This window comes from Onychostruthus taczanowskii, unplaced genomic scaffold (genome assembly GCF_017590055.1).
Source record: "Onychostruthus taczanowskii isolate IOZ18803 unplaced genomic scaffold, ASM1759005v1 scaffold11, whole genome shotgun sequence".
NCBI lineage: Eukaryota > Metazoa > Chordata > Aves > Passeriformes > Passeridae > Onychostruthus > Onychostruthus taczanowskii.
The window spans coordinates 14,373,842-14,392,797 of record NW_024497629.1 but is presented as its reverse complement, the minus strand read 5'-3'; the positions used below and the strand labels follow the sequence as shown (position 1 = coordinate 14,392,797).

The window sequence follows — 18,956 nt, the reverse complement described above, 5'->3', positions numbered from 1 at the left end:
AGGAATCAGATCATGCAAGGGAAGTTGTTTGTGAGACCAGGCAGGAAGGGCTGTAAGCTTTTGTTTTAAAAAAGTCACAATATTCTGAGCTAGGACTTCAATATCTCTAGAAAGCTCCATGGATATTAGAGAGTGAGGGTGGACTGGGTCATCCTCATGGTAGACAGCGGAGGGAAATGGCAGAGAAATTGTCATGGTTCAATTACCTGCAAAGTCATTACAATAATGTATACCAGAGCAGGAACTGCCCCCCAGTTCTGTGCAGGCCCTAACAAGAAAAACTTGGCTGTCTAATGGTTACAGAAGAAACAAGTGCAATAGTCAGAACGAGATAGTGTCTCAGTACCAGTGCAGACTGTTGCTCAGGATTATATCTATATAGGCTCCATTTACACATTGTGATGGTTTTGGCAGAGGTAGAGTTAATTTTTTTCACAGCAACTGCTGCAGGGCTGTGTTTTGCATTTGTGCTCTAAACAGAGCTGATAATACAAGGATGTTTTTGTTATTGCTGAGCAGTGCTCACACACAGCCAAGGCCTTTTCTGCTTCTCACCTTCCCCTATGCAACTGTGAGGAGGGTGTGGGTGCACAAGGAGCCTGGAGGGGACACAGCGAGATGGTGGATCCCAAATGACCCAAGGGATATGGTGTCATGGTATAAGGCTGGGGGAAGAAGAAGAAAGGCAGAGACATTCAGTGTGATGCCTGTTGTCTTTACAAGTCAGCGTTACACCTGATGGAGGCCTTTCTTGGAGATAGCTGAATAAAGTAGTGGATGAATTCTTTGCCTTGCTTGTGCGTGCAGCTTTTGCTTTACCTATTAACCTGTCTTTATCTCCACACATGAGTTTTCTCACCTTCACCCTTTCAATTCTCTCCCCTTGGAGGGGAGTGAGTGGCCGTGCTGGCTGGGGTTAAACCATGAGCTCGTGTAAATGAAAGGGGCCTGGCTATCACACAGGGCTTGAGGCCAGCTGTGACTACACAGCTCTTGTACCACTGAAACCCTTCATCCCCTCTTCCACTTCCACTAATAAGATGCCTGCATCCAAACTGTTTTTTGGGAAAGATGCATTGCCAGCCTAAGTCCTTGAAACAGACCCAGGCACACACAAAGAGTGCTCTGGCACTGAGCTGTGTGGATGGCCACACGCCAGTGAGGGAACTCCGATCACAGCCCACATTTACTGCGGCAGCGGCAGTAACAGGCACTGGGCAATATGGCTCACTGGACTGGTGCACCTGGGACTCAGAGCAGGTGTAAAAATGGGATCACCTAGGCCTACAATAGATGAGGCTGGATAATTACAGACATGGAGGAAAGGAAGGTTTGATTGAAGAAAAGTGAGAGGAAAAACAATTTTTTATGACTACTTATATTTCCTTCTGTGACCAAATCCCAGCAATGACCCACCAAATGCTTGAAGGCACACTGTGCAAGAGTTGTGTTAGTAATGCCTTGTTTGCTCAAGGAATGTACTTGCTCTCTGATTTTTTGAGATGAAGACACTACAGCATCTCCGTACTCCTAAAAAATTGTGTTCATCTTATAATATTCAATTACCTTACTAGGATCACATGCTTAACATAAATATAGTGTTCTAGGGAAAATTTCTTTTGCTAGGCTTGTTTCTGATCTTTTGCAGATAGATAGTTCTCTGTTTATTTAGCAACTACATAATGTGATAAAATAATGGGGAAAAATATGAGTTTCAAATTCTGGTCTCCGATTTCAAGAAAAATATAACACTTTCTATCAAGTAAGAAATAAACAGGTACAGCGGGTGCATCTTACATGACATGGAAAGTGTTATGAGATTGCAAGTAATTCTCTGCAGGAAGAAAACAAATTTTTTGGCTATATTCAGTGAGAATATTTTATAAGATGTGACAGGAAAGGAAGTTTTGGATAAAACTTATGAGGGCTTGGGTTTTATTTCTGAAGCTTATCTTAATATTGAAGGTTTTTGCTACATCTCAACTCAAAACAAAAAATTATATATAGGTGATACTGAAAAAAGGCAGGTGGAGTCTTAATTGCAACACACAGAATAAACGATGTTTGCTTAAAATGATTCATATTTTCCTGTAACTATACATATTCAAAATGTTGGCAATGGATATATAAATCAGATTCAAAGGCTGATAACTTCCTGATTATATTGCAATTCAAACATTGCCCTGTTAATTATGATGAAAGATATTTCCATGGAATGGTATGTTATTTCAGCATTTGCTATTGGGGATTAGTGCCCAATATTTTCATTGAAGTAAAGCAAAATCCTGATGGTGAAAGAAGTATAAACCTTGTTTTTTAGATAAGATGTCATAAGTGTTGTACCTCAAGTGCTTACATAAAAATTCGCGAGTTACCATTTCCATAGCAACAAGCAACATAATTTAGCTAAGATAGCTGCTTTCCATTCTAGGGACTTCATTGTCATTGCAGTTTACGAAATACAAAAGTGTGTCTTCTAAGACTGTAATACAGTAAACAGACAAAATGCTGGAAATGCAGAGAAAGGCATAGATTTTATTACAGATGGAGAACGATGCTTCTTTCTCTTTTCGCCTGTATTGCACGGGGTTCTCTACCATTTTCAACTCACCACATATAAATCTAGTTCTCCTTGCTGTGTGGGAGATCCAGTGAAAGGCTTCAGAAGCTGGCCTGTCTCATGTTAGTCTGATTCTTTCTGGAATGTGCAGAAGGAGCTTCTTCACTGGCCAATTCCTTCTTTCTCTCCTTCCTCCTCTCAGTTACCAAAATAAAATTCACTTCAATGCAGAGATTCAGCACACCAAATCTGGGGCACCTGTTAAATCTCATATTGAGCCTACACACAGTTACTAATTTAACACACTGCTGACACACTCCCAGAGTTGTAAGTCTTTTGCTTCCCCAATGGTTCCACGAATCTTGTTATTAATCTGAATCACTCTAAAGTGCTTTTTAAAAACATCTGTCTCCATACTTTTAAATTTAAAAAAAAATCTGTGAAAAAAATTTAAAATAAGAACTTAAAAAGACAGCAGAACTTATATGCTCACTAAAGGTACTCTGAAATTTCACACTTGAGTAGCTGTGGTCTAAATGGAAAGATCATGGGGAGCACCATCAATTTCTACTGACTGGAAGTATAAGGTTGCAGCCTGCTATCCTTGCCTTGCAAAGAATAACGTCTTGTGCTATTTTCTCAGTGAGGATGGAAGAATTCCTTTTGAAGGAGAACTCTGATTGATGTCAGCAAGTGAATCACCACCTGTCCATGGGAAATGGATGCTTTTGAAAGCAAGCTATATTGGATACTGCATTTGATAGACTCTGTAATGAAGTGATGGCTCTGTCTCTGAAGTTCTGAGCTGAGCCCCTGACAAGGACCCTCAGGCACTCGCCTCCTCACCTGTAGATTTTCCTTACTACAAAAATATGCAGAAGGTAAAAATAAAAAAGGGTTTTTAAAATTTTTTTTTATTTCAGCACTAAGAGTTAATTAATTATATATGATATAATGATGCAGATAATTTATCTGACTTCTAAGTAATTTTTCTCATTTTGGCAAGTGTGCCAAAGACAGAAACTGGCACAGTAGCTGGAAAAGAAGCTATGATGCTGAAGCACAATCACTTTTCCTGTGGGTAGGTTACATGATCATTTGTCAAGAGCAATTCAGGGATCAAGAGTCATATGCAATGTATTCTACTTATGAACTTCAACTAAAGAACATATAAAATGTAAACATAGCAGTTAGCTTCTTTTTCTAGCTACAATGCAATGCATGGTTTCTTACATCCTAACACAGGGAAATAATCCTCTGTTTCTACATCCATCCAAACAAATATGTAGAACCCGACTATCATTTCATTCATACAAATGAATTACGTATGATCTAGCACTTTGATGAAGGCTTAAACGTTCAGCTGATATAAAAATAAAAAAGCATTACACCTACCAGAGTAATTATTAAAAGGGTATTTTTATCCTGCAGTTGAACATTCGCAATAAATGAGCATTATGCTACTGAAATAGTGCATGAGCCTTTATTATCCTACAGGACAAATTCTGCAATCCCCTCTGACAGACTCATAATCACAGCAATAACCAGCTCTTGACCTGTGAGACAGGTTGAGTATCCTTGCCAAACTAACAAGAATAGTAACTTCTCTTTCTGAAAAATTGATTGTTAACCACCAGAACTGTAAAAAGTCATCTCCAAATTAATTAACAGTGCCTAGTCTTGCATTAAAATCAAACACACATACACAAGTCACTGATCTTGATAGATAAGTCTTACACAACACCTCCAAAATTTACGATTACAGGAAATACAGCTATATTTATTCAGAGGTAGAAAACACCAGCTCCTATCATCTCTGATCATTATGATCACTTCCTTGGCTGAAATCTGAATAAGGAAACAGTTCTAGAGCTATGTCAAAAATAAAATTTAAATTCTATCAGCAAGTTTACTTTGAAGTAGTAAAGACTGCTTGTGGCATTTTAGCTTTGAGTGTCATTTAATATTTCCATAAGAATGTGTTTATATAGCAGTATGATTTATTATTGTCAAAATCTTGTAACAGCAAAGAAATACCTGAGTTGTGATCTATGCAATACATAAAGTTTCTGGGCAGAATCAGTTTGCTTATAGAAAATAATCTGAACATCTATTCTCCTTAGATAGTTTTTGTAATTCACAGCTCCAACTGCTCATTTCAAGTAAAGGAAAAATTTAAAGTCTAAAAAAATATATATCTCAAAACTATAAAATTAAAAAGCATTCTGAGGTGATATAATTTTAGGGAAAATGATATCTGATAAACTAATACCTAGAAAAATTAGAATGAAAATAGAAATAATTTTTAATTTTTTTTTTTTTTTTTTTTTTTTTTTGCATACAACAAACAACTAAAATTCATTAAAAATTGCTGCTGGACTACATAATTTGCCACTGAGGATAAATATAGTAATGATTTATATTGTGTCCTGTGAATTTTATATATTTATATATATATGTATATAAGAAGTATATGTACTAATATCAACTATTTATTTTGTAAAATATTCCAAGTATAACCTTCAATTGCTACAAGCTGGCCTAAACATGTAGCCAAGGGGTAATATTGGACAGTACATTACAGCAGTAACATCAATACAGGATATTTAATATTTGTGTATTTGAGAAGCTACTACCTGATGAATTAAAAACATTTTCTATATCTAGCTGTGAAAACAATGTACATTTAATCCATGCCATCAAAATGAGGAAATTAAAGACAGCAGGTTTTAAATGAGGAGTCAAAGCTTGCAAGAAGACAAGCTCTGACTGCCAACATGGTTGTCCTCATTTCAATTAAAAAATTAAATTATCCTCCTTAAGGATTTGCCTTTGGCTCAAATTCCAATTTGATATCTTCCTTCATATGAGTTTTTGTGGACTATTAGTTAAATTAGCCTCTTTTAGGAGACTTTAACATTTCAAAGTCTTCCTTTGACCTGTTTCTCCTAACATTACGAAGTGCTGCAATAAGCTCCTGCAGCATCACAGTCTAAAAACAGAGCTCAGACTAAGAATAGTTGAATGACAGTTTGGAAAAATTGCTGCCATAACTGAACATTTGGGATAATTTGACAAACCCAATATCATAAATACTGTAGCCCTTGCTGTTCTCAAATAATTACAATTTCAATGTTTCTAAAAAAACATGATTAATTAAAGAAGATTCAAGCCATGATTTCATGCTTTTGCAAATCAGAGATACAGCATGTAGCTTTGCAGGATCTTGTAGAGTCCAAATATTTTTAAAATTTATTTTAGTTCCTTTAAATTCTGTTTGGTGGTAATGAATGAGGTATATAATTACTCTGATTCATCCTGTACCCTTAACATGAAATACCCTAGAGCACTTAAAAACAATAATTAATAAAATATCAAAAAAAGAATTAATTAAAAGCACTTTATTAACCAAATTAACTAAAAATTAATCATTAACTTCACATTAAACAAGATCAAGAATTGTGCACAACTCATTAAGACTTTATATAACTCATGTTATAAAAATGGCTAAGAAATTACTAGTAGTACCTGCAATACCTCTATATCAACAGCTCTTTATACACTTCTTGTTAAACAAGTATGAATCATAGCTGAGAGTCAAAGAAATGAGATCAAGTAATCCTAAGGAGTAAAATAAATTCATGTGGCAATGCATCAATACCATATGTCACTGTGAGACTCCTAAGTTCAGGAGTATATAGTTTCTTCACTTCTGAAATTGCCATATTTTCAAGAAAAGTGTATATCTCTTTTATTTTTTGCTTTTTGCATAGATTTAGGTGGAAACTAAACAGGTGAACTTGAGGATATAGAAATAAGCATTTGAATACAGGAACGAATCACACAGTTGTCAAGTTCCTGCATGATTAGGCACTTTCATTTTATTTCCCATCTCTGTAACTCCATGACTGGAGTTACAGAGATGGGAACACACCAGCTGTGCATGCCCCAGCCCAGCATCCCTAGAACACATCTGTATCCCCACCTCAGGAAAGGCTTGCTCAGTGACATGCAATCCTCATTGCTCAATGACCCAGAAGAGGCAGAGCAACCCAGACTGAAAGCATAAGAGCTATTTTGGACCAGGAGCCTGAAGGAGCTCAGAAACAAAACAAATTTTTAAAAAATGCAATCAATTTGAAATAATGCTTTAATATCCCCCCTGCCCCCAGCCAAGTACAAATTCCCAGAGCAGACTTTTCATGTTGGTACATAATGGTTGTTTTTTTACCTGCAGCTTCATCTGGAAAACTGATCTTTTGAACAGCAGGACTATGCACAGTTACATCCCAACTAACACTCTAAAGGCAAGATAGGATACACACAAACATTTTTCTCACATTTTTTACTTGAGACAAAAAAGTCAAGGGGCAAACACAGAAGTGGAAGAAATTAACAAAACTAAAAAAGTTAGGAATTTTGATAAAATCTATATGAAATGAATACAATAAATGCAAGATAACTTATTTTTAGTTTGTGATTCTGTCCATTCAATTTTACAGAAGCTCAAAAGAAGCTGAGCTGTGAGTGACCTTTTTAGTTTTGTTTTGCTTACTAGCTCATCATACTCTACCCTCTCAAGGTTTGATGACTTTCATTTTATATTTGGGTTACTTTTTTTTTAACCTTTTTTTTTTTTGACTCAAGCTTGTCTTCAGCCTAAGCTGACAGATCTTTTTTTTTTAAAACATTAAAAATAATGTTACTGAAATTCAGTAGAAAGATTTAAAAAATCCCTCCAACACTTAACAGATGCAATTCACTAGGAAAGCATTTCCCCAGATAAAATCAAGACGATAGTTAGCCAAAACCAGCTGCAAAATAGTATTTTCTCTGAAGTTGTTCTTTAAAAATCTGTCATCTCTAATCAGATAACACTGACCTTTGATATTCTGTTGTTGATACTCTTGAACTAAATTCCACTCAGTGTTATTTGTCCTAAGCCATCCAATCTTCATTTTCTACCCAACCTTACACATTAGGCAAAGGCAGAGAAAAAGGATAAAGATGAGACTTTCTGTGCTTCTGACACAAATGCTACGTTACCTGCAATTAATATGGCTGAGAAGACACTCACAGATAAACTTTTATTTCAACCACAATACCCAGTACTGGTGTACAGAATGAAATGTCCATTAAATTTTTGACCTAGTAGATCTGTGATTAGGAAAGTGCACAGTTCAACAGGCCATTAACTAATTCAAGAAATCATGCCCATTACATGGACAAAGTGTTATTTCTTCTGGAAAATGAGCAGGTCACTGACCACTACCTTGACAGGTACATCCAGGAATTAGAATAGATATTTTGAGTTCATATCTGAATAGCATTTAAGACACTCTTTCTCTAAACACTTCCCACAGGACTGCACCTGCCAAGTTCCTACCATAGCTTAAGCTTTTATTCAAAGACCTGAGAATGCTCATTCCACTTAACGCTGTCTTAGTTTTACTGACAGTGCTGAAGAGAACAGTCTCTTCCCTAGACTATTAATGGACATTCAGAAATTTAAAAAAATAATGAAGTTGAAATCTAGCATCACATTGCCAACAGTGAAGAAGTCTTTGAAAAAAGAAAAAATCTTTGTCTCTGAGGTATTACAGAAATCCTGAAGCCTATTTAGATGAATTGCAACAAAACAGCATTCACCATTAACACAATGCAAAAAAAAAAAAATCTGTGGATCTTACTGTCCAGTTGGGTACTTTGGGCTGGTATCAGGGAAAAGAGAAAACACTACATGCTAAAGCTGAATTAAAAGAAAAATCAACAGAGATGCAGAAGGTGCATTTGTATCACGTTCTGTAGATTCCTAGCTCAGGTGGCACCTAACTAATTTTTATGTGATTCAGAACAGGAATTCATAGATGTGCTTCACTGCCCATGGAAATCAAAGCAGACAACTGCTATTAACTCTCTTCACCATGGAGCTCCTCTGTGTTAAAGGAACATTCTTAATCTTCCAAGTGAGCTAATTAGCTAATTAATATTAGTTACAGGGATGCAGTCTGAGGAATGCTTTTAAATGGGACTTTAAAGTCTCATCCCTTTTTTTCGTCCCATTCCTTAGAGAGACATCCTGGCTAATTCTCCTTCTTCTTTGGACTAATGATCACCCAAAACTCAGTGCCCACCCAGATTTCACCAGATTGAAACCACTAGATTTCATATGCTGCCATAAGAGAATTCCCTTCCACCTCAAATCTCATGTTGGCCACATCAAGCTAGGGGAAAAATGCTCATTCCTCAACTCAAATGTCAGTTACCTTTTAGGATTACCACTTGGTTTGTTTGACACAGACAATCACTGTAACCTGAACTGTGGCTAAATCCTTAAAGAGGGAGAATTAGGAAGGAAGTGTTATGTACAAATAAAAAAGTATTTTACTTCTATATACAGCATTTACAAAACTCTACATGAATATATTCTCATAGTTTTTGAAAATCAAGGTTTCCTAGGACAGCTGTCAGAAAACCAGTCTTACAGTGTAAGCCTTAAAAAGTACAATGAATCAAATTTACCAGAACAAAAGTTGAAAGTATCTTGACTACTGTATAAAAATTTTTAGTAGTCATAGGGGTGATAAAATTGTGATAGTCTATGAAAGAGGCCAGGTTTTCAGATCAAGGCAGTAAGTTCATTGGGCCAGGTGACACAGCTTCTCTGCATAGAGACCTTTCAACAGGTCACTGAAGTTTGTCACAGACACTTGTTCAGAAAACATACCTGAAAAAGGGGTAATTTTCAGTGTTGCTGTCAAAGGCATAGCAAAAGGAAGACTGGCAGCTGAAATTAGACAAATTCAACCTTTCCACAACATTTCCTAGCACTAAGGGTAATTAAATATTGGAATGGCTTACCAGGGGAGCTGGAGGACTCGCCATTGCTTGGAGCTTTAGGACGAGATTAGATATCATTGTAAAAGAGATGCTTTAATCCAGCTTCTGGAAGTTCTCAACATGCCCATAACACTTGCAGCTCTGCATTAAGACAATGACTATAATCAAATCTCATACTTTAGGGTTTCAGCTGATCAACTGCAAGGTTTATAAAGAATTTTTTTTTTTTCCCTTCACATAAAAACCAGACAGATACTTTGGTGTAGTTTGTACTTCTGTCTCTGAAGTAGTAGAGATTGCAGAAATCTACAGAAAACACGATGGGGCCAGTGGTGATAGGGATACTTCCTCTTATCCTGAAATTCACAAAGCAGTCGTGCCTAAATGGGAACTCACATGAATTTAAAGTCATCTAGATGCATGCAAACCCCTCCTGGCCTGGAACCTGTGTGATTAGGTCAATGCAGAGGCAGGTTTGGTCTGTCTGCCCTGCTAAGGATGTGACAGTAGCGCCCATTCAGCATTTCACTGACACTGCTACATGACTTAAGGAGTCATTTCATGCTCTGCTCCTGCAGAGCACAGGCCAAGGGTCAAGTGAAAATCTATTGGATCACCATACCCTTAGAGGTCTTGTAATGAATCCTGCTGGATTAGTTCAAAGGGTGTGCTATTTTCCAAGGTGAGATAAATAGAAATCTCAAATGAGTTTGATTCATGTTTGCTCAGTGTGAGATACAAATAACCTGTTAACACACATATCTCAGCTAATTACCTAATTGCCAATAAAGATGCATAAGTAATACCTTGATCTCTTCTATCTGCTGAAAGTTAACACACTTTAGCCTAACTAGAGTAATCATGTTAACACATAGGTATCAGGATTTACTGTTCTGTGTTTTCCAGCCTATATATATAAGAATCCCTTTTGGTTTTTAAATTAGCTACACCTGTAACTATATGTTCTGCACTATTCTAGCAGAATACTCTAATGACTTGATTATTAAATGTAAGTAAGGCTAAAGACAAGAAAGAACATTCTGCTACTTTTACCCTTCTTTGAGAAAAGAGTATGTCTTAACTCTGTCAAATAAAACAGGAAATACAAGATGGATCTTCTAGTGATTTCTGTGAGCTGCACAGTAGCATGTTCATATTGTGAGTCTCCAAATAAATATCTATTCAAGTGAAGTCCACGCCAGACTTTTATGCTTATTGCTTGCCTATACTATCCTCCTACATCCCTTTGACAGTTTGTTAGATTCTAGGATATTTCTGTCTGTGCTAAATAATGGGCCTTTTGATGAATTTGTGCACAGCTACACCTGGAATGTAATGCAGGCATGTAAATCACCTGTCGTGCAATTCAGGACATTTTCCATGCAGAATAAGGATGATTTATCTTTGCCATAATTCTGAAGCATATGTATCAATATACGGCTCTGTTGTCAGTATTGCTCCTTATGATTATGTTGTCATATTACAAAGTAAGAATGGGACACACCATGACAGCACCATCTAGTAACATAAAATATTCATGCAAAAACAAAAGCAGACTCAACCTTTAAAAAGTAGAGGAAAAAAAAAAAAAAAGAAAAAAAGATACACTATTCCTGCTTGCCTCAATGTCTATTTTGATGACACATGCATATATTTGACAGCAACTATGAGGATCAAATTTACAAGATGGCCCTAATTAAGCAGTATATTATTATTCCATGGGTATTCTCACTCAAACCAAACCAAAATACTCAGGATAAGAGTTTTCTCATCTGGGATGAAAATGCCAAAATCTGCATTTACAGTCTTCTGACTCCTCAAACAGACTTCACTTGTAGTGCTGCTGTATTTAAGCACAAATAACTCTGACAGAATCTGTACTCAGATCTGCTCCACACTGCACACAAACTTAATTTCATTTATAATGAACTTCTAAATTTTTTTGTTCTGTTGGTCTTTTTTGATCTGTATCTTACAGCATACCTAATGCCTACAGTGCAGGAATGCTTGGATAACCTCAAATGAAGCTACTGTCCCATAACTTTTCATGAATTATCTTTAAGGAAAAACTGAAGGAGGAATATTATACTATGCATGAGACACTTTAGAAGCCAATGACATAATAAATAGTAATATCATTCTAATGATAACTAGCATCCCAAATTTTGACTAAATCTCTCAGTTGTACAAATATTATGCCTTCGTTTTCACAGCCTGTTCAACTGAAGGATTATTCAAGAAGATTTTGAGTACAGAAAGAGTCCACATATTTGCAGCAGAGATTTACTTTATTTCAGAAACTGCTCATTTATATTCCTTCTGTACCAAAATCTCTGCACAAGAAACAGAGTTCACATGATAACTGAGCATCAAATTCTCTGCTCTTGCATTTCTGCTAATAAATTCCCAATGCAAAATGTTTGAATTGTAAAGTACAGTTGCAAAATTCTAAAATTTTTACTTGAATGTACTATTTTTAAATTTAAGTTCCACACAGCAGAAAAAAAATGTGCATGTATTGTAGAATCCATAGGATTAATGTAATTGTGTTATCATTCTTTCTTGATTCACTACTGAAAATGTTCTTATTCAAAACCTCTTTCCTACATACTTCTAGTAATAAAACTGGAAATTAAGTCTTGTATTTGTTGAGTCTTTGCTTTCCTTAAACACTGACTAGTGGGTTTTTGTTGATTTTTTTTTTTTTTGCCTGTCTTACAGAATCACATGCAAGTTTGAATAATTTAAAATCTTTTAATTAGGACTTGTTTTGGAATAATTCTTCCCTCCCCTTGGATTGTTTACATTAATGATATAACAGTTAACATTTAATGCAAATTTTCAATTAATTCTATTTTTAAGCTAGTGCATGTAATAGCTACCTTTTCTTCATTTATCTGAAATCTAAAAAACCCCAACAAATAGTACAATTTTGACATGTAACAAAATGCTGTCAGATGCACACCAAATAAATTTTACAACACCCCTTTCCCCCCACCCTCCAAGAAAACAGAATAAACTGAGTATAAAACAAAGAACAATCTAATCTAACTGTCCACGTTACCTGGAAATGCATGCCCTGTTAGAGAATCCAAATCTGAAATTAAAACAGTGAAAAAATAATCTTTAACACTGATTTAATATTAAAAAGCACAAAAAAATCAAAAACAAACCTGGCACCAAATATCACATCATCATCAATATAAAATTTTAATCATATATATAGAAAAGCAAAACCAGAAAACTTAATATTACATTATGAAAGTTTTCTTCTCCATAGTTTTGTAAAGATGTAAAATATTATCTAAAGATTAAAGCTTTGAACACTATGAGAAGTTAATTTATTTTACTGTTTATGACAGACATACCAAAATTATATAGGAATTTTACAATACTTTGCAAATGAACCTCTGATTTCAGAAACACATATCTTGAGTATAAACTTTTGTTCTACCTTTGTACATAAGAACAAGCTAGGAAAGTGCAGAATGCTTTTTGAAAGAATTTCTTTTTTGATCACAACAAATGAGAGACCTATATTTTTTTTATTCTACTGTCCACACTTTTTTTTTTTACTTTTTTTTCTCCCTTTTTCCCAGTCTATCTGTTTTAAAAAAGAGAAAAGCTGGAATTACTCCTGCTGACACCATAAAGCATAAATGAGGGCTTTGTTGGTGACTCCCGTCTGAAAAGACAGCAGGAAGGCACATCAGTGATGCTGGAAACATCAGAATGGGCCCTTCTAAATGTGCACTGAGACCAGAACTCAGAATTCCATCTTTGAAGTGCTTTGCACCTGTGGAAATTCCATGCTCTTAACAAAGATTTATTTGGTAGCTTTGAGGAGTTACACTATAGCCAGAAGGGTGGTGGAGGCTGACGGAGTGAAGTCAACACCACCGGGGATTGCCATTGCCCTGCCACAGCGAAAGGCTCGCTCTCAGACACACATGGCCAAGGAAACCCTGAGACAGCGCTCTGCCACATCGTGTCAGTGATGTGAACCCATTTGGAGAACAAGCCCTGTTGCCAGGAGCAGTCCCCCAGGTCCCAGTTAGCTCTCCAAGAAATGTGAGAGCTTCAGACTCTGCTCCCCCTCTTCGTATGACAAGTGGGATCACAGAGGAGTGCAGTGGCTACACTCTTGGAAAAACACAACAGACAGATTTTGGTTGATCAATCCACCCTACTATATGTTTATAGATGAACTTTCTTGTCATTTTTAGGAATTGATTGAATTTACTAGCAGTGCCTGGAAAAAATCTTTTAGTACTGTTTATAAACTACTTCGTCTTAAAAAAAAAAAAAAGTTGTTTTCTTATTGCAACAGTCAACAGATACAAGATTCTAAGTTAATGGTTTAGGCTACAGAAATTCTGAAATGCAACTTTTGTAATGTAACTAATTCTAAAAGTCATTAGAATTATCTCCTGGAACTACAGAAGGAACTCTTTAGACAGGAGGAAAATTGTGCTTGGCTATAATAACTTTTAACAGTTTAACTGAGGCATTTCCTGAAGACTGAACATGCTTAGTTTTGTAAGTGAAGACAGGAGAAAAACAATGTAAAATGTGATAAATGCACTAGAGAGAATTGCTATCTGAAATCCAAATTGCTGAACACAATGAATTAACTAACAATTCCAGTATGTAGTGTCTCAAGCTTTATCATAAACTACAGAAGAAAAAAAGCATCCTCAGGATTTCTTCTTTGAGTCTGAGAAAGAGAAGAATGTTGTTGCCCCCTAGGAGTCCATAAAAACCACACCAAAACCAGATTATGCATAGATGGAGCATCTATCTAGGCAGTGACTGCTTCCTGAAAGCACAGAGACAGCACACAGCTACCTTTCAAATCAGAATCACCCAAAAAATATCTAATACTGAATTGTCCAAAAGCTGTCATTGTACACATCCTGTGGCACATCCTGGCACAGCAATAAGGCATTTGAAAACATCTGTTCTATATCATTAATAAAAATATCCTGATGCAAAACCTGAGACAGAAAGGGAAAAAAAAAAAAACCAAAACCAAAACCAAAACAAAAAAAAAAAAAAAAAAAAAACAAAAACAAAAAAAAACCAAAAAAAAAACAAACCAAAAGAGGAAAAAATTCTCTTCTTCCTATAGCAGTGAGAAAAATATCTACTCAGAAGCTGGGATTTTAAAAAATAAAAATAAACAAAAAATCAACTAACCAACCAACCAACAAACCCAAACTAAAACAAAAACCTCAAACTGAAACAAAAAAACTGCAACCAAACCAGAAAAGTGTGACTTCTATCTGAAAAGTTCATGTACATATTGTAGCTTGCAGGAGAAATCATTCTTAAAAATGCTACTCTGAAAGAAATGCAGATAAGTTAATGCAAATTATTTAGGTTCTTGTCCCAGCATAAAACAACACTACTGTGTAATACTTTGTGTTAAGCTGATGATATAAATCGTGAATGTGTTTATTTTCTTACAGGTCAGCCTACACTAACTGAAAACAAAGTAGTTTGTCACCCAAGTGTGTGTCCTGTGTGAACTGTTAAAGAAAATCAGACCTACTTTACTAGCTGAAACCAGAAGATTTTATGGTATATTGAACCCACAAATCATGATCCACATGCCCCAATTCCATCATTGCATTTCACAAAGAATGATATCAGCTGACACTGCATAGGCAGGCAAGGTAAAGTTTCCCATATAAAGATAAATACCATGTGCAACATTTCCCTGCTGGAGTTCAATACATGAAATTACTGCAGTTATAATGGAATGAAACCTTTGCTGAAACAACTGGAATATTTAGTCTCTACCATAAGATTTCTTCTACTCTTCTATGGACTCAAAGGGCAGCAGAAAAATCATCATTTCCTGTTATTGTTGAGAGCATTTTTCAGTTTCCTTGTCTGATTTTCAATTAAATAAGGCTGAATGGGTGGAATCCAATTTTCCTCCATTCCATTTATTTAGTGAATTGTCCAGATTTGTTGCTATTCACTTTTATTTTCATACACATGGCTTCCTAACCAGCAGGAATCTGAGATGAAAGTGGAGTACACAAAAGTGACACACACTTTCATCCCCTTTTAAAGGCAACATAGATAACATGTCAATATTAGCAGTTATCAAGGAATTACACTCATGAAATCCAGACCTAATTCATACTATAAGTCATTTATTTAGGTAATAAAACTGGTGATTTGACTTTGAGTTATAATGCAAAGCATGATTTTTTAACAAGGGAATGAGTGTGCACTTTTTAGCAAGCAGTATCTCTGGTACACCACATTTTATTAGCTCAGTGAAAAACAGATATTTGAGATAGTACAAGATTTTCATGCCAATAAACTAATTGTCTCTTCCTAGAGTTGATTAGCAGAGATGTAGTTCTCTCCCAAGCCCATTCTTCATATTGTACAAACAGTGTTCACTGCACAGTGCAGTGCTCGGCTTTTGATTTCCCCTCTCATGGTACTTCTCTTGCTGTGCTTATGGAGAAATATCAAAGCACTGTATGGCTGCCACTGACATGCACTGGCAGAATGCCAACACAAAATGAGTGGAAGGGATGACTTTTACAGAGCACAGGAAAACACATCTAAGGTGCAGAGCACATTAAATTCATTTAACATTAAAGGTTCTCCATGGCATTGGCAGCAAGATAATGTAATACCAAACTATCCCTGGGAGCTGATACCTGCTTAGAAATGTTAGAAGAAGCTAATGAATGCTAAATCATGCTCTCTTGAAAAGGCAAGATTTTACCCTGCTTCTAAGTGTTTTAACAGCTATAGTCAGCAAGAAATAAGTGTAGCTTTGCTAAATCTTCAGTTAGACTCAATCTTATTATAAGCCCCTAACTGGGCAGCAGAACTCAGGAACCCTTGCAGATATGCACAACACCTGTACCATGAATTCTACAAAGCTCAAGTCTTCTTTAAACAAGATGTGTTGAGTGAAGTCCAGCTGATCATAATATTTGCAGTACAAAGGGCTGGTTGCAAAGAAGACAATGAAGAGTGATATAGAGGGGCTGTGGCTAAAGAGGAAAGATGATTTGCATTTACTGTAAGTTACAGATGTAGTTTTGACAATCAGGTCAGTGAAAACTATTGGCATGTAACTCAGGAATGGATTGGGATTGTGAGTTTTGCTGCACCAAGATTTGGGAGCTAATTTGCATTAGCCTCTAAAGCGGGAGAGTTTCCTTCAGCTCCAGAAATTATGTAAATTATTCATTGAAAAAAAAAGCTTTTTTAGTAGAAGCAACTCTCGCACAGTTCTGTTGCCTCAACTTGGGTCGCCTCTATTTATTACCTGTCACTATGATCCTAACCTACTGCAATAAATCTGCTTTCAAAATCTCTTATTTTCCTTTCCTATTAATATAGGTATTTGCATTCATTGGCCACCAAATCTTTAAACAGCACAATTAAAATTTTAATGGAAATGTAAACCTTTTTTTGTGAGAATTTCCCTGACAAGAAAAACAGCAACAACAAAAAAAAAAAGAGTTAGCATAAAGGTTGCACTCAAGAATTCAGAACAATGCAATCATCAGTCACCATCTTACAAACCTACTGCTCACTTATGCTGGCATTTGGAATTAATTTTTATTTTTGGAGATAATTAAAAAAAATCCAGCTGAACAGTTAGTTGTGAAGAATTATCAATATGACATTTGAAAACCTATTTATTGCTATGATTCCATTTGATAGTATAAATTTTTTTATTAAAAATTACATCATATTGAGACAGGTACATTACATTTATGCTAATCAGGGTTTCATTTAACTGCATTCTTTCCTGTGATACCATTAAGAGTAAGATTCAAACTTACTTTTCTTCAGTAGAGGTGTTTTGTTGTGAGATATGTGTCTGAGCTTCCATTAGGTCCAATGAAGAAGTAGTTGAAATGGAGTCAATTAATTGCATTGAAAAGTAGAAATTAAACTTGTACAGAGGAATAGTTAGAACAGCTCTTTCCACTGACAAGATCTCTAATGATTACAGTGTGAGTTTAGCCAGCTATATATCTACATAACCTGTAGTGTAGGCACCTGGAGATGAATCTCACCACCAGAATCTTTCAAGAAAATAATCTACATATATAGGTGGGGATCTGAGAATAAAATGTGAATGATTTAGACATGGAAAAATTGCTGGTTTACAACAGGCAAATTTGATGGCTTCTGATGTTTAAAATGGTTCACACACAGCTCACCTTGTACTTGCACATTCCCAGTTATCCACAGTGCATGACTGGGAGGCCAGCACAAGCTGTATGCACAGAAGCACAGGATGATAACAGCACAGGGGTGCTCCCAGGTGGTTGCCCAGGAAGTCCCTGAAAGGGTCCTTCACCTCATGACATGTACCCTGCAGCCTGGCCACGTGTGGCAGCAGCACCTACCCTGGCCAACTAAACTGGATCATGATTTGCTTCTCTTCTTCCAAAACATGTTTCCCTCATTCCTTTACTCTGCCTCACTTAAAAAAAAAAAAAAAAAAAACTGAAGAAAAACAACCACTAACAAAAAATAAAAACTCCAGAAACAGTTTCTTCACATTTTGAAAGCCATCATTAATCCGTTTTCTTCTGGTGCTGATCTCAAGCAATTGGTCTGCTTCATGCTTCATAGTATAATCATGGCCTCAGGACTGGTTTATCCAAATTCAATGCAGGATTTTAAAGAGCTTCTTAAAATATGTTGTAGAACCTACAGCTGCATACAGACATCTCACAATCAGATCATTAATGTTTTCCAAAGTAACTCTCCTCAGGAAACTAAAAGTACATTGTGGATGAAATCCCAGCCCTGGTTTCCTGCAGTGATGGATACTGTACTGACAGCAGCAGCAGCACCCACCCTGCTTGAGTGCAGAGACTTTACTGAGGGAGCCTTCCCCAGTTCTTTGAGAGCAGTCATGGAGAACACCTATCATCTGAGGTGGGTTTATTGTAATTTGGACCCTGTGGAGTTCATCACAGCTTTATTGTCTCATATTGAGCCAGGATTTCCCAGTGGACTACCACAGGCATGCCATCCTCACCACATGTAATCATCCAAAGATTTTCAGGAAGGCACACAGTATCATCTACAGGTACACTGTTATGAAGATATGTGCATTTTTGTAAAACAAGCATACAGTGAAAAGGTTTTTCAAAAAGGTCAGCACAAACATTATTCATTCCTTCCCAGTGGCTTCCACTTGTGTATCTGTCTTAGCCATGGAAAAGGTGAGAACACCTATTTTACCTAATGCACTTTAGTGTCTTAGCATAGTCACAAACCCTTTTAGGATCAAAAGCACTTTTAAAATTGTTTATGCCTGACCACTTAATAATCAACACCTTAAAAACATAGAATCATTTCAGTTGAAAAAGACCCTGTATACCATCCAGTTCAACCATTAATCCAGCACTGCTAAGTACACCACTAAAGCATGTCCCTAGATGCCACACACCTAAGATCTACACATCTTTTACCAGGGATGGTGATTCCACCACTTTCCGGGGCAGCATGTCCAAATGCTTGACATCTCTTCTGGTGAAGGAAGTTT

The 18,956-nt window shown here is 36.2% G+C and overlaps 1 protein-coding gene across 1 annotated transcript in view; it reads right to left on the bottom strand.

Annotated features, from left to right (window-relative positions):
• DLGAP2 (DLG associated protein 2) overlaps positions 1 to 18,956 on the bottom strand; it is a 288,437-nt gene that overhangs the window by 136,663 nt on the left and 132,818 nt on the right. The window contains exon 3 of the mRNA XM_041420908.1: positions 12,465 to 12,497. Within this exon, the coding sequence (XP_041276842.1) occupies positions 12,465 to 12,497 (33 nt within the window). The remainder of the gene's footprint in view (positions 1 to 12,464; positions 12,498 to 18,956) is intronic.